Raw genomic sequence first — 20563 nt, 5'->3', positions numbered from 1 at the left:
AGTTTCCCTGCTGAGGGCGGCTCCCTCCCTGCTGGGAAAGGAATCCCTGCTCTTATCCCGGAGAGAAGAAGCAAGGATTTCTCCTTGCGTGCTGCTCACAGCCCTCAGTGGGGACGGAGCATAGCACACGAAGGAGGTGCCCAACTCCAATGGCGCCTGGAGAAGCATCTCTAGGTGCCGGCTGAGTCCCTTTCTACAGGGGAGAGGCATAGAGAAAGGCAGCATGGGCGGGGCAGATGACCTCAGGGGAGTGGCATGGGTTTCGGGGAGGGGCATGGGTTTCGGGGAGGGGCATGGGTTTCGGGGTGGGGCCCCACCCCTGAGGTCATCTGCCCTGCCTCAGTGGTCTGGGTGGGTGGGGGAAATCTGCCCCCCCCCCACTCCCACCCCGGACCAATAATAGTTTGGCGCCCATAGGATAGGCATTCTAGATCTGTGAACTATGACAGTTTGTTGTTTGGGCATTATGGACTCTGATACATTTGTGAGTTAGCAGCAGACACAACGGAGCACCTTGAATGCCGATAGTAAGATGCATCTTCTGCAGAAGCTCCCAGCTTCGATCCCTGGCATCCCCATTTAACAAAGACGAGGGACGTGAGACTGGGAGGGACCCTTGCCTGAGGCTGCCAGCCAGAGTGAACAATATTGTTAGGATTCAGTGTTAGGTAGCTTCACCTCTTGTTGGGCACTCCCCAATTCCTCAAGCAGTGGAGAAACCGAGGGGCAGCACTCCCAGGTGTAATCTCCTGTTTGCCCTTAAGGTGAACAATTTTGGAAGGATATGAGAGCTAGGAATCACCTTTAATACCTTTATCTTGGCATGGATAGATAGATACCTGTACTTTGGACACACTTTAAATGTCAGGTGGTAAGGATTCACAGAACTGCTTTGGCAGCCAAAAGGATCATCCTGCAATATTGGAGGTCTCATGTCTCCTCCTCAATGAACCTATGGACTTACAGTTGGGAGGGACACCCTGGCACCTTCACACTTACCATGGCATGACTTCCCCTGTCTTTCTGAGCAGCAACAGCATGTGCTTCCTGGGTTCCTCTGCTGCTGCTCTTGCCTTTTGCCTCTCTGTCTCCTATTTCTTCTTTTGTTCTCAGCCTTTTCTTTTTTCTCCGAAGGTCTAGCTTCCTACCTTATTTTGTCTTTATTTTTCTTTTCCTCTCTTGAGTGGGCCAGGGTGGAGGAGGTTATATGGGCCATCTCAGTTGTTCTTTGTTTCCATTTTTAATAAGACCAATACAAAATCTTAATGAGAAAGAAATCTGTTCATTTAACGTATTCAAGGCAGAGTGAAAGCAAATGAATTCCTATAGGAGGTAGCAGAACTGGTAATCCTGCATTAGATCACCCTCCCCCCCAAAGAGCAGCTATACCCCAATGATGCCTCAGGGTGGGGGCGTTTTAAGCGAACTGTCTAAAAACCTCACAGCTCTCTTGCTCCCTCCAAATTCCAAGTGCTAGACTGCTTCCTTTGTTGCTTTCTCCCAAAATCTTGACAGGTGTCACGTTCCAAAGGCTGGAGTCATTAAGGAAAGCACAAGCTACATTAAAGCCCTGATCACCCTTAAGTTGCAAGTAGGCAGAACCATGGTGATAAGCCCTGCCATAAGGGAGCTGTTCATGCATAAGAAGAACCCATCAGTTAAAAACCAATGGGTCATCCGGGACATGCAGGCTTTACAGCACAATACACAATCGGCTCCTTTGTAGGTTGTGCAGTGTGGCATGTGAAATTGGATACCTAGGTTGTTGAGGGGCTAAACAACTCAGCGGTTAACCCAACAACAAACCATGGCTGTGCCTGCACATCCACATTCCACGCAAACCAGGTCAGTGCCCAGGACAGTTCAGCTCAACGGTGTGTGTCTCTCCCTTTAGCCAACAAGAGCAGGAAGTGGAAGCCAGATTGCGGAGCAAATTCACTCTGATAGACAAAAATGACTTTGCGACCCTGTCTGTAGTTCAGAAGGTAGGTGGATATGCATGTGTGTGTGTTCTAGGCAAGACTGCTCTGCTCTCCACCCCCGCCCCCCCCCAAAGACGATACCCATGTAAGCTCAGTTGATTGCAGAACCTGGGTCTCCTACAATCAGAATTTGGGCTGAGGGGGGTCTACTTTGTGCCAGGAGCAGAATCTCAGCTGATCTGCATCTCAGGATGCAGATTCAAACCCTTTCAGCATTTCATCTGCTCTTCACTGTTACCAGGCAGGGCTAGTCGATGCTGATGGCCACCTGGTTGGGGAAGTTGACGGGCAAGGATTTGGCATTGGCGTTGCTCCTTTCTCATCCAAGCCTGGTGGGAAGAAAATGAAAGCGAAGAAAGGCAAGGAACAGATCAGGTTGGTCCACTTTCATTTCTGCAGTCATCTGTCTCCAGGCAGGCTTTTCCATGCTTTTGAGGACCATCATAAATATGACCTCGAGGCTGAAGTTCGAGGTGTCTTCCCTCCATAGTGGGCAGACGACAGCTTGGTTATGGTTCCTCCTTTGGCCGAGGGATGAGTGCTAGGCGTCCCTGGGTGCCTCTAAGATGGGACATTATCCACAATTCTCAGGCATGCTCTGTTTTGGTCAAGGAAGCAAGGGCTTGCTGTCTCACCTGATCTTGGAGTCTGGAAAAATCAGGGTTCTGTTTTCTGTTGGGGTAAGGGCATGATGGTACAGAAAACCTGTAACACCTTGCCTGTGACAGTCACTGGCATTGCTCCTCCTCAGCTGAAGCCACATGCTTCCTTGCTGTCCTGGGCTCCCACTTCCCAGCAGGCCTTGTAAGAGGGAGCAAGAAAAGCATGTTGGCTGATTGGTCAATGGGACTCTCGCAAACGGCCTGAACTTCCAGTATTAAACTGGGAGCTGCCATTGACCATCATTCTCGATGGAGCATGGGCTCTGACCCTTGGGGTCGCAGTGGGGAAAGTCCTGTAGACCGTGCAGTAGAGGAGAAAGTGGGCGATCGAGTTTGTTTTTGTACCATTTAGGATGAAGTTGGGATTGTTGTTGTTGTTGTTGTTCAGTCGTTCAGTCGTGTCTGACTCTTCGTGACCCCATGGACCATAGCACGCCAGGCCTTCCTGTCCTGCGCTCTCTCCCGGAGCGTGCTCAAGTTCATATTTATTGCATCGGTGATGCTATCTAGCCATCTCATCCTCTGCCGTCCCCTTCTCCTTTTGCCTTCAGTCTTTCCCAGCATCAGGGTCTTTTCCAGAGAGTTTTCTCTTCGCATTAGGTGGCCAAAATATTTCAGCTTCAGCTTCAGGATCTGTCCTTCCAATGAGCACTCAGGGTTGATTTCCTTTAGGATGGACTGATTGGACCACCTTGCAGTCCAGGGGACTCGTAAGAGTCTTCTCCAGCACCACAGTTCGAAGGCATCAATTCTTCGGCGCTCAGCCTTCCTTATAGTCCAGCTGTCACAACCATACATTACTACTGGGAAAACCATAGCTTTGATTAGACGGACCTTTGTCGGCAAGGTGATGTCTCTGCTTCTTACTATGCTGTCTAGGTTTGCCATAGCTTTCCTCCCCAGGAGCAAGCGTCTTTTAATTTCATGGCTACAGTCACCGTCTGCGGTGATCTTGGAGCCCAAGAAAGTAAAATCTGTCACTGCTTCCATTTCTTCCCCTTCTATATGCCAGGAAGTGATGGGGCCAGATGCCATGATCTTAGTTTTTTGAATGTTGAGTTTCAAACCAGCTTTTGCAGTCTCCTCTTTCACACTCAACAAGAGGCTCTTTAGATCCTCTTTGCTTTCTGCCATTAGGATGGTATTGTCTGCATATCTGAGGTTGTTGATAATTCTCCCGGCAATCTTAATTCCGACCTGTGATTCATCCAACCCAGTGTTTCTCATGATGTACTCTGCATATAAGTTAAATAAGCAGGGTGACGATATGCAGCCTTGTCGTACTCCTTTCCCAATTTTGAACCAATCGGTTGTTCCATGTCTGGTTCTTACTGTTGCTTCTTGACCCTCGTACAGGTTTCTCAGGAGACAGGTAAGGTTGTCTGGTACTCCCATCACTTTAAGAATTTGCCACATTTTGTTGTGATCCACACAATCAAAGGCTTTAGCGTAGTCAATGAAGCAGAAATAGACGTTTTTCTGGAATTCTCTTGCTTTCTCCATGATCCAGCGAACGTTGGCGATTTGATCTCTAGTTCCTCTGCCTCTTCGAAACCCAGCTTGTACTTCCGGTAGTTCTCGGTTCGCATACTGCTGAAGCCTAGTTTGTAGGATTTTGAGCATCACCTTGCTGGCATGTGAAATGAGCGCAATTGTGCGGTAGTTTGAACACTCTTTGGCGTTGCCCTTCTTTGGAATTGGAATGTAAACTGACCTTTTCCAGTCTTGTGGCCACTGTTGAGTGTTCCAAATTTGTTGGCATATTGAATGCAGCACTTTAACAGCATCATCTTTTAGGATTTTAAATAGCTCAGCTGGAATACTGTCATATCCGCTAGCTTTGTTGTTACTAATGCTTCCTAAGGCCCACTTCACTCTCGAGGATGTCCGGCTCAAGTTCAGTGAGCGCACTATCATGGTTATCAGGGACATTCAGATCTTTCCTGTATAGTTCTTCTGTGTATTCTTGCCACCTCTTCTTAATCTCATCTGCTTCTGTTAGGTCCCTGCCTTCTTTGTCCTTTATCATGCCCGTCTTTGCACAAAACGTTCCCTTGAGATCTCCAATTTTCTTGAAGAGATCTCTAGTCTTTCCCATTCTGTTGTTTTCCTCGATTTCTTTGCATTGTTCATTTAAGAAGGCCTTCTTGTCTCTCCTTGCTATTCTCTGGAACTCTGCATTCAGTTGGGTATATCTTCCCCTTTCTCCCTTGCTTTTCGCTTCCCTTCTTTCGTGAGCTACTTGTAAAGCCTCATCAGACAGCCACTTGGCTTTCTTGCATTTCTTTTTCTTTGGGATGGATTGAGTTGCTGCCTCCTGAACAATGTTACGGACCTCCGTCCATAGTTCCTCAGGCATTCTGTCTATCAGGTCTAATCCCTGAAATCTATTCCTCACCTCCACTGTATATTCATAAGGGATATGATTTAGGTCATACCTGAACGGTTTAGTGGTTTTCCCTACGTTCTTCAATTTAAGCCGAAATTTTGCAAGAAGCAGCTCATGATCTGAGCCACAGTCAGCTCCAGGTCTTGTTTTTACTGACTGTATAGAGCTTCTCCATCTTTGACTGCAAAGGACATAATCAATCTGATTTCGATATTGACCATCTGGTGACGTCCATGTGTAGAGTCGCCTCTTGTGCTGTTGGAAAAGAGTGTTTGCTATGATCAGCGTGTTCTCTTGGCAAAACTCTATTAGCTTTTGTCCTGCTTCATTTTGTACACCAAGGCCATGCCTGCTTGTTATCCCGGTGATTTCTTGACTTCCTACTTTAGCATTCCAATCCCCTATGATGAAGAGGACATCTTTTTTTGGTGTTAGTTCTAGAAGGTGTTGTAGGTCTTCATAGAACCGATCAAACTCAGCTTCTTCGGCCTCAGTGGTTGGGGCATAGACTTGAATTACTGTGATGTTGAATGGTTTGCCTTGGATTCGTACTGAGATCATTCTATCATTTTTAAGATTGTACCCCAGTACTGCTTTTCCCACCCTTTTGTTGACTATGAGTGCTACTCCATTTCTTCTACGGGATTCTTGCCCACAGTAGTAGATATGATGGTCACCTGAATTAAATTCGCCCATGCCTGTCCATTTGAGTTTGCTGATTCCCAAGATGTCGATGTTCAATCTTGCCATCTCATGTTTGACCACCTCTAGCTTACCTTGATTCATTGATCTGACATTCCAGGTTCCTAAACAATATTGTTCTTGACAGCATCGGATTTTCTTTTCACCACCAGACACATCCACAGCTGAGTGTCCTTTCGGCTTTGGCCCAGCCGCTTCACTCTTTCTGGCGCTACTTGGAAATACCCTCTGCTCTTCCCCAGTAGTATATTGGACACCTTTGTTGGTCAGCAAATCCTGGTTCCAACATCTGGGCTATGCCTTACACTTACTTCTCGACTCTTTCCAGAAGGGGAACCTTGTTAGTCTCCCCAAGGCTGTTGGAGCTAGGCAGCTGGTACCTTTGAAGACTAATACATTCACTATGGCGTATGTTGGGCTTTCCCAATGTGGTGCCCACAGAGACCTGCAACGGCATCTGTGAGGATGCTCCCCTTCACTGCTTGCCCATTCTGATTCTTTAAAACATATGTCAGAGCGTGGCCAAGCACGCCGTGAAGCGAACTGTCAACAGAGGTTCCAGCCATCCACCATCCTCATTGTGGTGCAGAATGTGACATATACATAGCCCTGTTTCTATGGCTGCAGGAAAGTAGCCAGGGCACCTGTTCTAATCACAGGTCTTTCCCTTGGCCAGCTTTTGGTGGTGGCTCTCAAAGCCGCATCTCTGGGTTTCTCAGACTAGGTGAATGGCCTAGTTTCCTAGAGTCAAATGATGACCTCCGGCAAACCACTGAAGCATGGCCGGAGCCCTAGACCCTACTGTAAAATGTAGCCCTCTGTTTGTTTTCAAGCCCCACCACACGGAAGGAAGGTCTGGCGAGCTCCCTTTCTGTGAAGGACCTGGATTCCATTTCCCTGTCTCGCAGCCAGGTGGTGGCCACATCCAAGGACCTGGATGCAAAGGACACCCGGGACCAGGATGCCTTCAGTCTTGAGACACATCGCTCTGAATCTGCGCCAAAAGACGACTCAAGCACCAGGCCCAGGTAGTTACTTTGATGCATCTTAGGGAGGTGGGAGTGCTGGAGCCCACAAAAATGCAACTTAGATGACATACCCTGCCCTCTCCCCTAGAGAGGGGTAAATCTGTCACTTTCTCTTTCTCTGGCATTCAGATTTTTTTAAATCTCGTCTTTCTTTCCCTAATATGAAGAACTTTGCAAATGTTGTAGATTCTCATCAAAAGCAAATAAGCAAAATTCTGCCCCATTTGCACCAGCCAAATTCAACAGGTACAGCTGTTCCCAGCATGGAAAGGACCTTGATACATGCCTGCCATGTAGCTTTTAAGGATAACGAGCCTGTCAAAAAAAGAGAGGTAGCAACCCTGATTAAGCCCTAAAAGGGAGGTAGCACTCAGAGCCCTGGGCCCAGGTACGCAAATCTGCCAGTTTTGCTTTCTCATACACTCGGTTATCGTTTTTAATCTCAAGGTCTTTTAGTGCTGAATATGGAGAACTTTGCATTTTCTCAAAATCAGAATGAAACGAAATTCTCAACCAGCTCCCCCCATGTTTTATAGTTCAAATTGACTCTGGCAACCCTTGGGGTTCATTTCCACTGTGAAAACTCCGTCTCGTCCCTCCATTCCCTGCACACAGAAGAGATTGTCTGTTTATTTTCCTAATGGCTCAAAGGGAGGATTTGTGACTCCCTGGTATGTCCCAGTGGTCAGTCCACGGACCTGAAATCGCCAGGCTCTGTGGGTAGAATATGGCTAATCTTGCATTACCTGTCTCTTCTGAACAGTTCCCCACCTGCCAGGGGAACAGCCTTTGAGGACTTCAAGAATGAGCGTGGAAGTGAGATCAACCGGATCTTTAAGGAGAACAAAACCATCCTGAATGACCGCAAGAAAAAAATGAATGAGGTTGCCCAGAGGGTTAACCTGCTCAAGCAGGAGATGGACACGGCCAGGCAGGCACTGGAGGCCCAGAAATCTGAGCGGGAGCAGCAGGGTGAGCAGACTCTGGCCGGATGGGAGTTCGTGCCTGCAAACGCAGCTTCATCCCATCGGGCTCCTGCTTTGGCCGTTGATGGCGCTCACTGCCACAGTACATGTGCCACATTGTGCGGCTGCAGTAGGCTGAAGCTCTTTTTCGAGGTTACATTCCAGCTCCTGAGATGATGCCAGATGCACTTCTTAGCCAGCACAGCTGTGGGAGGGGCTTGGGGCTTCCTGACCCTACAATATAGTGCCCAGGGATCTGTCAGTAGCACACAAAATGGGCCAGGCGAATGCCTGTGCCGGGTGCTGAGTCCATGGGTGTTGGCACCCATCCAGGGTGACCTTGCGGCTTAGGAACATAGGAAGCTGCTTTGACTGATTTGGACCATGGGTCCATCTAGCCCAGTGTTGTCAACACTGACCAGCAGCAGTGGCTCTCCAGAGTCATCCCTGCAAACAAACCACAGTTTGTTAACCAGCAACAAATCACAAATAGAAGCCATGGTTTGCTGTTGGCTTATGAAGCCTGGCTTGTTTTAACCATGGCTTGTCACAATATCTGAACACAGATCCTTGGCTTACCCCTGGCTTCTTTCCGTTGCTGTCTGCTCTGAAACAGAAGCATCCTGCATGAGCAGCCTGAAAATGAAACTGCTTTGAAGGCTGGAGAAATGGGCGGGAGAGAAACAAACCAGAAATAGGGGAAATAAGCTGAGGTTTGTTTGCTCGTGTGCAAGACAGTTCATGAAACCATGGTTATCATAAACTATCTTTTGAAAAGTGGTAATGCCCATTAACTGAAGCAGAACTTTCTGAGTGATCATTAAATAGCTTGAAAATTCACATCTGCTTTCAGCCCGAGATCCTCCTCCATTGATCGTCTGATTTGTGTCCCTAAAACTGTTCTGCTCTTGGGCCCTACAGGAGAATATTTGAATGATGAAGGACAAATCATCATCGACGAAGAGGAATTCCTGTTGATCATGAAGCTGAAGGATCTGAAGAAGCAGTACCGGGTGGATTACAATGAGCTGCGAGATCTCCGGTCTGAAGTCCAATACTGCCAACACCTGGTGGATCAGTGCCGCAACAGGCTGGTCACAGGTACTGCCAGCTGCAGTCTTGCAAAGAGCTTCCCTTCTCATCTCATCTGCATGTGGTAGCATTGCCTGGGCAGGCATGAGCACCTGGCCTGTGCTGAACCAGTCTGCCTGTGATTTTTGTTATGCGCAAGTACAGGAAATGTATATGGAAAGGTGCTGTTAGACAGTCTCATAGGAGCAAACATTCTCACCTCAAAAATAAGTGGAACAGCCCCAGATTGTAAACCCAGAAGTGTACAGCATAGTTTCAATGCTGGGCTTTGAGCTACCTATGATCTTCCACAGTGGCCTGGATGAAGGAAGGACCAGAAGACTCAAAATTGGGAGGGGCTGCAAACACTTTTTAGGGTTAAACACGCAAAATCCCCTAAGAAATTGGTGAGACCGATGGCAGCAATGAAACTAGAATCACAGTAGCTTAGTCTTGTTTAGTTATTCGCTGTTACAGCCAGGCAAAGCAAAATCAAACACAGATAAAATGTTTTAATAAGCACACATAGGAAAGGAGGACACAGTGCAAAAGTCTAATATGGGTGGAGAACTGGCTGTACTACAGAAGGTCTGGCAAAGCATTCTAGTGGCGTGTGATACTGAGGCCAATAAAATGGGGGGCTGCATGAACAGAGGTATCATCTCCATGTCTGACTCAGATGGCTGTACCCAAAGACTCATCTGAGATAGTATGTTTTGTTCTGGGCCCCTGAGTCCAAGGTGGATACTGCAAACCTTGGAAGCTTCTTCCCCGCCCCTCTCCCAGGCAAGCAGTTTGGCATGCTGCAAGGTACTGCGTCTCAGGCAAAGGGGGTTGACTGGTCGATTCACGTGGTCCCTTTCATCCACAATTCTAAGAAAAGCTCTTAGCATAACTAGCCATGCATTGGCTTCCTGCAGAAGTGCAGCTGCCTTTTGGAATCTCCGCTGTGCCTCAGTTCTGGATGAAAGAATCTGTCCTGCCACTCAAGCAAAGTTCTGGTGCACTCAGTCACCCAAGTTCCAGGGTGATCCAGCAACACTTCTGCATGCCATATTGCTTTGGGGGTGCAAAGGTGCCCCATACTACCTCCCAACATCCTTCTTTGTTGGAATTGGAGGAAGGGGAAAGATGAACTCAGACTGCTTAAGGCACACTGCTCATAGAATCATAGAATAGTAGGATTGGAAGGGGCCTACAAGACAATCGAGTCCAACCCCCTGCTCAGTGCAGGAATCCAGGTCAGAGCATCCCTGACAGATGGCTGTCCAGCCTCGTCTTGAATGCCTCCAGTGTGGGAGAGCCCACCAACTCCCTAGGTCATTGGTTCCATTGCTGTATTGCTCTAACAGTCAGGACGTTTTTCATGATGTTCAGCCAGAACCTGGCTTCCTGTAACTTGAGCCCATTATTCCGTGTCCTGCACTCTGGGATGATCAAGAAGAGATCCTGGCCTTCCTCTCTGGGACAACCTTTCAAGTACTTGAAGAGTGCTATCCTATCTCCCCTCAGTCTTCTCTTCTCAAAGCTAAACATGCCCAGTTCTTTCAGTCTCTCTTCATAGGGCTTTGTTTCCAGTCCCCTGATCATCTTTGTTGCCCTCCTCTGAACCCTCTCCAGCTTCTCTGCATCCTTCTTAAAGCGCGGTGCCCAGAACTGGACACAGTAGTCCAGATGAGGCCTAACCAGTGCTGAGTAGAGGGGGACTAGTACTTCCCGGGATTTGGAAGCTATGCTTCTATTAATGCAGCCCAAAATAGCATGTACCTTTTTTGCAGCCACATCACATTGTTGGCTCATATTCAGCTTGTGATCTACAACAATTCCAAGATCCTTCTTGCTTGTAGTGTGGTTGAGCCACGTATCCCCCATCTTGTAACTGTGCATTTGGTTTCTTTTTCCTAGGTGCAGAACTTGGCATTTATCCCTGTTAAATGTCATTCTGTTGTTTTCTGCCCAGTGCTCCAGTCTATCAAGATCACTTTGAATTTTGTTTCTCTTCCAAAGTATTAATATTGCTAATTGAAGGAGGAGAGACGGATTGGGGCTGCGGAGATTGAGGAAAATAATGAGCAGCCCCTGAGAAGGGCCTCCAAAAAGTTTGAACTATACTTGGGGAGGCTGGAATGTTTTTCTGCCTTGACTTCAAGGAGGCTCAGGAACACCTGTGGCAAAGAGAACCAGCTATTAGTGTGTGTAAAGGTTGGTCTTGAAAGTGTGTCAAATGTTGGAATAAACCTTTTTTTCAAAATAGTGGACTATCGTCTGCGCTGGCCAGTCTCTTTTGACCACTGGCTCCATGGCTTTTCCTGAAGTGCAGGGACAGGGGAATGACTAGCACCTGTATAGCTCAGGCTGGCCCCTTCGTGACTCTAAACGTGTATATCTGTGCTCTGCCCTTCTGCCTTTCAGAATTTGAAATCTGGTACAATGAGTCCTTCCTCATCCCGGAGGAGGTACAGGAGGCACTAAGGCCTGGAGGAGCCATAAGGCTCGGCATGATTCCAATTAACCGAGTCCTGACGCTGGTAAGTAAGGCCCAGAGGGTACTGGCCTTCCTTGTCATGTTAGTCACTGAAAGAGTAGATCCAGCTGCTAAGCACCAGCTGCCCTCTATCGGCTGCTGGCACTGAAGAGTGGAATTGCACTGGCAGCTTCCAAGTGGTTACATCGCAGGAAATTCCCAACATTTCCTGCGGGGCTCCCTGTGGCCTTCCCACACAGGGAAAGTGAAGGAGGAGTGAAGTGACGGAGGAGGATGGTGGTGGGGGAAAGCTGCCTAGGGGAGATGAACTCTCTGGAGGGGATAGCACAAAGTGAATGACTCCTGCAAAGCATTCCTGTTTAAGACCTTGGTTTTGGGGAGATCAAAAGAGCTGGGAGGGGGTATCTGGTGTACTAGTGGGCCTGCCATGGGTGGTGAGTGAAAAAGTGCAGAGTACAAAGAGGGAGGTCCTTTTGCAAAATCTGGGTGCATACCCCTAATGAGTGTGACCGTGTTTACTGGTTGCAGCGGTGCTTTGGCATGGAGCGTTCCCTCTTTATGGCTCTGGATGGCCAATCAGGGTTGAAGCACAAGGGCCTCAAGGGGACCTAATGGAGGAAGGCCTCCGCATATTCCTGAGGGCCCGCGTCCATTGCATGAGCATGGAAACCCCACCTGTTGGGTACACCAAAAGAGGACACCTGCTTTATTACCCTCTACGCTCAAGCTTTTACTTGACAGACCTGCCCCTGGCAATGTGGGAGTTTGTAGAGTCAAGGCCTTAGGAGCGACTTGGTAACCAACCTTTCCTGACAACACCATCTGCATAGATAGCTGTTCGCTTCCAGGATCTTGTTTTCTCTACCGCTGCCCTGACCTTCAAGCAGAAAGGAGCAATGGAAATGCCACTTGTCTTCTAAAAGCCTTTGAAGAGAAAGTGGGCTCGGACTGAGACATTTGTCTGTATCCCCAGATGTCTCGTCTCATCCATGATGTGGGGTGCCTTTGTGGATCCCCCCCCCAACTATGGAAGGGTGTGTGGAATTTGTGAAACAAGACCTCTGCTAGCTGCAGCAAGAGAAGGCTACCTCTAACCACATCTCTAATAATCCCAGGGCTAGAACTCCAGCCCTTGCCTGAATTGCCTAAGCTGAATCCTTTCTCAAGTCAGTGATGTGAGGCTGTGAGGCCTTCCGAGTTTTGGCACATATGGGTGTTCTCCCAGTAGCTTAGGCCACACAATATATTTATGCTCTGTGGCACAACCTCAGCTGAGGCAAAGTCCCTGGATCCATAAGTTTTGCACATAATAGTATGCTTCCCATCATCCGGTAGGGCTACAATTGCTCTGTATATCAATGAACCCTGTCATTTCATTCTTGAAGTCTATCTGCCTTTGGTGTTCTGTTCTTCTTTTCCTGCCAGGATGAAGACGAACAGGAGAGGTTTGACCGCATGCAGCAGGAAGTGTTACCATTCTGCCCAGCTTCTGTCTCCTTCTACAATGCTAAAGCAAAGGTTGACCGGAAGGTAGAGTAAAACCATGTGGATCTATATCAAATGCTGGGGGGGGGCGGGGGGAAGCCATCAGGCCTTCAGAGTTTCCATTCAGCTGCCCCTGCTGCTGAAAACAGAGTGCTACATTAGATGGACCCTTGGCCTGATCTTGCAAGGCAGTTCTTGTGTTCTGTGCTGCTTTTTAGAGAATTACTGCCAGGTCCCTAGGACGCACAGTTCTCTGTTAACTCTCCATAACAGATCGAAGTGTCGGTCATACAGAAATAGTGACGTAAAGTCAATAAAAGGATGTGACACCATCAGGATTTTAAAGATGTGCTAGCTTCCCGATTTCACAGAACTCTTCATCGGGCAAAAATGGCCAGGGGACAAAAAGGTGGAATGGCCCCCTGTATATTCATTTCAGGTTTTCATCTGGCTTGTTTCTGCAGGCATAAGGATACTATGGCAGCTAGTTAGAATGCAGAGGTGGGGAGTTGTTGCTGGCTCTCATGTTACAATACTAAAAGCTTTCCAAGTAAATCAGTAGAATGTTAACAAACCATTTGTCACTTACTTCCATCTCTGTCAGACTAGACTCCTCTGGGCTTCCTGCAGAGCAACAGAGGGGCATGGATGCTACACCTCCACTTCTCCACTGTCGCAGCCTAGGATGGCAAGGGCCTCTCCTCTCATTCACCCAGAATGTGGCCCATCAATGTGACAAATGCTTTGCTAGCACAACAATAAACGAAGTGCATAACTCCTACAAATAATAATTGTGCAATTATTTAATAATGAAAAGTGCAGTTATTCTGCCAAATGCAAGTTATTTGCAAATGAATGGACAGCCATGCCATCCATTCTGCCTGCAGAAATAAGCCAGACTGAACTCTGAAATTAACTCACAAGAGTTTATTCTCTGCTGCTGTACCCTGAATACTAATTTTGCTTGGTGGAATTATTACTATTAGATTTATATGGCTGCCTATCAACACAAATTCCCTGGGTGGCTAATAAAACAAGAAATAGAACACAATATTAAAATACAATATAATAGTTAAACATCAAAAGACACAATGCTTCATAAAAAATAACCTTTCTGATAGAGGAAAATACAATCAATTAGCAATTCAATTTACAAAATAGAACACAGCTTCCACAGTGACAGCCCAGACTGTGTTGGTTTAAAATGCTAGCTGTTCAAGGGCCTGCGTGAATAAAAAGGTCTGGTGCTGAAAAGACCATAAAGATGATGGAATAGTTCTGTGAAGCTTCAAAGTTCACACATCTTTAATCTATTGGTTTAGCCCAATTGCAGAAGACTTGTTTTTAAGACATACCTCACAGTTAGGGATTGGGAAAGGTTGGGAATCAAAAGTGACAGGAAGAACTAGGAGCAGCAACAGTGTAGAGTGAGAATCTTGATTACTGAATGACCCACCAAAAATGACTCTCAGCTCTTAAGCTCTCAGTAGAAACCCCAGAACATTTTAGATTTTGTTTCCCCTCTACAACCATGAGGGCTTGGAGGCTTGAACTAATCATTTTAGAATTCTGAAAAGCCAGCTCTGGAAGGTAAGGTTTTGCAGTGCTGTTGTTTCAAGGCCTTATTTTCATTGGGTGTTCTCCCCAACCCCACCCCCATAACAAGAAAGAAGCCTGGAGGGGACACGCCTAGAGGCATGGGTACCTGCAACACTTTATGCCTCCTGAAGTGTGTTTGTGCTTCTTGAAGAGCGCAAGCCACAGGAATAACAGCCGGTTCTCCCTTTTCATTTAAAAGCACAAGTACTCTCGAGCCATGACGGCCCTTGAGCAAATGAGGAAGAAACCCGGATCTGTCCAAGCTGCAGTGAAGAACAAACCCCCATCTGTCCTTGACATCGTGTAGCAGAGCCAGAATGATTTTTGTCTCATTTTCTTTTATACAACTGGAACTAAACAAACAGACTTCAAAGTACAAGGCAAAGTACAAGTCAAAGTACATTTATTTTCAGGATAGGTAGCATAATAAATCTCTGGGGAGTGTTAAGTATTATTATATTAAAAACACTCTGATATAAACCTCATTTCACCAGAAGGTATTAAGAGAGATTGGTGAGTAAAATAACACTCAGACCACTGAAACTGAAGGAAGAAGACTTTGTGCTCTGAAGTTCAGCTGGAAAAAAAGCTAATTTATATTGCGTAGGAGGAAAAGGCCTAATTTAGGAATGGGGAACCTGTGGCCCTCCAGATATTGTTGGATTACGATTTCCATCATCCCTTATTGGACCCACTGACTGGTGTTGATGCGGGTTGTAGTAGTCCAACAGTATCTGGAGGGCTGCAGATTCCCCTATCACTGACCAAACTGATTCTTCTCCCAAAAAGCTAAAAAGATTTGCTAAGATTTGCTTTGTTGTGTGGTTGCTGTCCCAGACAATGCAATGAATCCTGGATGGCCTGATGAGAAGGGGCTGATCTTTTTTTTAAAAAAAACACCTAACAAATGCAGGGCATGGTGGCAACAAACGGATGATTGTTCTGCAGTGAAGCTGGCGGCCTTTCCCGCCTTGCTGTTAAATTGATCACACAGAGAGGTAACTTGCCTTGAAGTCTGGATGGGTGCTGCCTCCATCCCACCTCCTCTGTCTGGGGGCAGACCTCAGCATGCTTATTGGAGCCCTTAAGGGTGCTGGCTGGGGAAGAGAGGTGCAAGGGTACCATTCCCACAGTTCCCAGCTGTGGGGTCAATTTCTTTGTAATTGTTTTCCCTTCTCCAGAGGAATACATGTGGAAAAAAAAAATTTGGAATGTATCCCTCCACTGGGGGTGCTTGTGCAGTTTTGACAAAGGAATTTTCTTCTAGCTGCTGCAGGGGGGAGGTGGAGAGCAGCCAGCATGTCAGTGTTTCAAGGAAAGAGTATAAAAATGGACACAGGCCTTCAGAGCTTAATTATAACAGCTCACTTTCAACAGTATGAACTGGTCAGGCTGCTTTGGGGAAGTCGCTTAGAGGATGGATGACCTGACACTGCCTAGGGCTGTTCGCAGGGCTGCAGAAGAGAGACCTTCCTCTTGATTAGCACTGCCAGCAGCTGGCCTTGAAGGGTGTTGCCCCTTTGCCCCTAAGACAGAGCTGGGGAACTGGCAGCCCTCCAGATGTTGTTGGATTGCAGCTCCTATCATCCTTGACCTCTGGCTGGGGCTGTTCGGAATTGTAGGCCACCAACGTCTGGAGGGCCACAGGTCGCCCACCCCTGATCGGGAAGCTGGCAGAGAGGATAGGCAGGCACAGAGGTTTCTATCACTGCAGTTCTGTGAGAGGATGGGCTGCATCTGTTGAAGAGAACAACTGCTAGACGTAGAGTGGCGTTCTTCTTTAACGGGCATTCAAGGGATTGGAAGCCAGTAGAATTTGATCCCAAATAATTCATGCGCTACAGGCCTGGAAACCAGGGTCAGCAGCTTGGAGGGCTACTTCAAGAAGAGGCAGCAGGGGATGGTAGGCCCAGCCTCCACCCCTCCCAAAGGGTCTGCTGCAAATCTCGTTGCTACACATACTGCTCATCTGCTTCGCTTAGGCCTCTGGTGGTGGCCGTTGTGACTACAGCGTGCCAGATCTGACCAAGCAGTTGCCATGTCCAGCATGTGTGTTGCCCACTCATGACAAGATCCACGCAGTATTTCCTTGGAGATGGCCCTTCCAAGAGTGTTACAAGGTGCTACTCCGGAGATGCCAAGTCCACGTGTGTCAGGCCCCAAGGTGCCTGTAATTCTCCACAACAGAGTGGAGTGTCTCAAAGGCCTGCCCAAAATCCCCTTCCTCGCAGCCGTGCCTCCAGTACCAGTGCAGGAAGGCGTTGCTCTTGTACATGGCTTGTGCCCGCTGCTCCACCCTCTGCAGGAAGTCGGCTGAGCTGCTGTGGTTAGCGCAAACGGTCAGAGTGTGGTTCTGGAGGCCTGGGGTCGCAAGACTGGCAGGGTCTGCAGGAAAGGCCAAGAGGGTGAATGGTCTCAACTGAGAAGTGTGTGTGCCTGTTCAGAAGCAACGCATGCAGTGGATAGGACAGCGGGATGGGTAGTTGAGAAAAGCATCTCAGATGCTAACTCGAGCATTGTTCCCTATTTGCTAGACTTCAGATAGCCACATACCTACAGTCAAACAAAGTCAGACAACTTTTATAAGATTTAGCACCCACTTGTGCCAACACTGACAGATTATATTCCATCTGCCAACGGCACATGGTACACTACAAAGGGATCTGTAGGGCTGAACATGCCCACCCTTTGAAACATGGACTTGCCAGTACAACTGTATCTTATCCTAAAAGGACTTGATGAAAAGCACTTAAACTGTAAGTCTTGTCATGCTTAAAGGTGTCTGTACTCACCTACCCTGTTGTTTTTATTCATTGCTATGAAAAAGGTTAAAATAAAGTGTGTGTTTTAAAAAACAGCCACATACTTGGTCACTTGCGGGGATAAAAAGTGCCTCCAAGAACCCAGGCAAAAAAACCCTCCTAAAGGCCACTTGTTATGGTTTGATTTTGAGCTATTTGTCTATAGTTCAGAACTTTGGGAGCTTTTAGCTGCTTGTTTACTCCCTATAGAAGGTTAAAACACTTCTAAACAAGGTGTACATCTAAGATTCTTTGGTGGGTTGCAATCCAGGTATAGTACAGAGATCTTTAAATCTATTTCTTTCTTTTATTGATACAATTTCTTTTAAATTGATCAGTTTCTTTCTTTTATTGATACAACCATACATTCCCAATTAAAATACAAATAGTAAAGTACTTAAAAGCTATTAACGCTATATTTCCTAAGTATTTCTTGCTGTTACAAAAGACAGCATTGCTAGGTCCATTTTGCTTATCAAGACTTCTCTATAGGGTTGTCTGGCAGTATCACAGGCCAGGAGCTTTCATATCAAAGAACATTTAGAAATCAGACATATTTATACTGTTTCTAAAATACTACTTCACTGCCAGTATGTCAATACTAATTGCTGTTTCATAAACCTAAGTTCACAATCTTGACTTCTAAAAGAAAGAATCTTTTATGAGCAAAACACACACACAAAAACTCAAACATATACCTTTCAAATTAGATACAATTAATTTTGATACGTCTTTGGCAAAGTTATTTCTTACTCATTACTAATCAGACCTAAGTACATAAATTTTCTAGACATCTCTATATATGATTTAGGGCACAATCCTATGGCCACTAGACGGCGGCTAGATGGTCATAGGATTTTTTGGTTCCCAGAAAATAGCCGCCTCATAGGCGGCATGGATTGTCTTGGGTTCCACGCTCAGAAGAGCAGCGCAGAGCAGGAGGAAACGTGGCATTTCTGGGGGCAGGGAGGGGATGGCTGAAGCATCATTTGCCCCCCTTCCCCTACTCTGAACTGCTCCAGTAATGCAGGGCAGCTGGAGCGGGGAGAAGATCCCCTCCGTGCTCTGCCCACCCTGCATTGGATAGGCGGCCGCCTCCAAGTTCGGTAGCAGTCAACTATCCCTATAGGATTCCTTCCTCCATGTTTACACCTTGCAAAATACTTTTTGCTCATTGATAAATGAAATCTTTTAAGTTCACTCTGGCCCTCAATATTACAGTTTGCCCAGGTGAGCCCTATTTAGCCTGAGGTTCTGCACTCCTGCATTAGACATTATCCTATGACGAATTAAGAATGTAGGCTGGTCAGACTGACCTGTCCAGTACGTGGTGGAGAAGGGATTCCACGGCACACAGCGGTAAGCCTGCTTCAGCTTCCTCAGCACCAAACTGTGATTCAGGAGAAATGCATCCTCCTGGGTGCCGCGGGCCACAGCGAGCAGAGCTGTGCTGTGATGCTGCCAGCAAGCCTGCTAAGGACAGAGGCACAGAAAAGACGGGAGAGCCTTTCTTTCCCACCCCACACTCTCCCTTCTCCAGAAATGCCAAATGCAGAACTTGAATCCACTGGGTATTCTTGAGGAAGTGGGGAATTCATTAGCCCACCCTTCAGTTGTTTTGGAACTCTAAACCCCAATCAGCCCCAGCCACTATGGCTAATAATTAGGAATGATGGGATCTGTAGTCGAAAATATCTGGAGGGTGCCAGGTTGGCAAAGGCAGCATTAGCCAAATGGAACGGATTGAGGAACATCTTGGAGACTTTAGCTAAGGATCAACCTGCAAGTGAGATTGTGGCTTCCCCTTCACTGCTGCCCTTTATTGTCCTAGCTTCCCTTGTCTTTAGGATTTTGCTTTGTATATTTGTTCTCAATATTTTTCTCTAGCAGATGGGTCCAATTTTGCATGGCCTGGAACAGCTCCTTAGTTTGATACAGCAAAGCCTTCAAGTAAACCTACACAGCTGTCAGAGTCAGACGCATTGTGCCCGCCCCATCTGAGTAAAGCCATGTCCACTGGCACTCTTAGGCATGGCCCCAGCCATGGGGCACCGCTATAGCCCCCTAAGGGAAAGGGTCTGTCCACTCCATTCTCCTAGGGGGGGGGCTGCCCCACAGCAGCAGGGAGATGGCAGACATATAACTGTCCCTCAGCCTACTAATTTCCCCTGGTTTCAAATTGTATGGATTGTAAAGCTGTGTGCTGGTTGAGGAAGTTTAAGGGCTGAAGATTTTACGTCATGCTTCAATCACATGGAGACATTTAAATAAATTAAAATTAATTTATGCACGAAAAACACAAAATAACTGCATTTTTTATTTTGCCCTGGGATCCCCTTAGTATGCATGCCAAGCTTCAGGTGTCTGTTTCACAGTTTTGGTGTTATAGACAGACCTTAGGATGGAATCCCAAGGGTTCACTACTTCCAGATTTGTATCAGTTACCTCTTAGGACTGAGCCCAGGAACCAAGTGCACTGAGCTACACTGCCTCTCTCTTACCTGCCCCACAGCGCTGGCTCAGAAGCAGAGCGCTCCAGTTGCTTGCCCCACAGAGACCCAAGGGAAGATGGATTTATTGCAGCAAAAGGATACAGTGATTCCAGCAGGGGACTCACGAGGCAACGGCTGCACCACCGAAGATGCCAAGCTATCCCAAAACACAGTTCCCCTGGGGAAGGAAAAGCAAACCCACATCATCCCAAAGGTAATCCCACACTACTGGCAAACCTCAGCTCGGAGGTCCTCAGCAGGCCTCCCTAAACTTTTAGTAGGGAAGGCCAGAACTCCTCCTTGTTCCCTCCAACACCAGCTTTCGTGGCTGTTGTGACTGGCTAGGAAGCCAAGTCATGAGCTGCAATCTCATGACCGAGAGCTTGTGGACTGGCCAATAGCTACCTACATTTTTTAAAAGAATCCGTAGAAGCAGGTGCCCCATGGAGATAAAGAGCAGGGGTCTACTGCCCTGCAGGAGCCCATTGGCTTGCAGCCAAAGTGGAACTTTTAACATCTCTTTGCGTAAATCAAAACACGTTGGGCAGAATCCGAGGCCGCCCACGTGCTAATAGAACCCACCGTTAGCCCAGTGGGAAGCTAGCAGATCCTTAAGCAAATGGAAATGAGTGAAAACACTAGTTTCTGGAATGGGGCAGGTCAGCAGAGCTCACAGAAGGGGGTTCTGCTGAACTGTCCTGTTGCAGAAATGAGCTCTTCCACTTGTTTCTGGGATTGCTTTGGAAGTGCTGGCCATGGATCCTGCTGGCGCAACAGGAACAGCGGAGGTGCAGCCACAATACAGGATACTGCCCATCAATCTAAAACAGCTCATTTTGCAATGAAACACAAGACAACTGATTTCTCTCAAAATCTAACATGTTAAAATTACTAGACATTTG

General features: G+C 47.2%; 2 protein-coding genes across 5 annotated transcripts in view; one reads left to right on the top strand and one right to left on the bottom strand.

The window, feature by feature from the left end:
- Positions 1-17217, top strand: part of KIF9 (kinesin family member 9) — a 33164-nt gene extending 15947 nt beyond the window's left edge. For all 3 annotated transcript variants that reach the window (XM_084859515.1, XM_084859514.1, XM_084859513.1), the window contains 8 exons: positions 1895-1985; positions 2224-2357; positions 6569-6763; positions 7527-7735; positions 8650-8829; positions 11212-11327; positions 12710-12814; positions 14568-17217. In XM_084859515.1, coding sequence (XP_084715641.1) covers positions 1895-1985; positions 2224-2357; positions 6569-6763; positions 7527-7735; positions 8650-8829; positions 11212-11327; positions 12710-12814; positions 14568-14675 — 1138 coding nt within the window. In that variant the 3' untranslated portion in view covers positions 14676-17217. The remainder of the gene's footprint in view (positions 1-1894; positions 1986-2223; positions 2358-6568; positions 6764-7526; positions 7736-8649; positions 8830-11211; positions 11328-12709; positions 12815-14567) is intronic.
- LOC146345268 (tubulin delta chain-like) overlaps positions 14716-20563 on the bottom strand; it is a 39045-nt gene continuing 33197 nt past the window's right edge. For both annotated transcript variants that reach the window (XM_084859520.1, XM_084859519.1), the window contains 3 exons: positions 19764-19839; positions 18486-18627; positions 14716-16753 (listed from right to left, as the gene is read on the bottom strand). In XM_084859520.1, coding sequence (XP_084715646.1) covers positions 16521-16753; positions 18486-18627; positions 19764-19839 — 451 coding nt within the window. In that variant the 3' untranslated portion in view covers positions 14716-16520. The remainder of the gene's footprint in view (positions 16754-18485; positions 18628-19763; positions 19840-20563) is intronic.

Source organism: Heloderma suspectum, chromosome 5 (assembly GCF_057233095.1).
Source record: "Heloderma suspectum isolate Gila_16-S chromosome 5, 16-S_ref, whole genome shotgun sequence".
NCBI classification, from domain to species: domain Eukaryota; kingdom Metazoa; phylum Chordata; class Lepidosauria; order Squamata; family Helodermatidae; genus Heloderma; species Heloderma suspectum.
The sequence above is the reverse complement of the archived record's forward strand: the minus strand, read 5'-3'. Positions and strand labels throughout refer to the sequence as shown.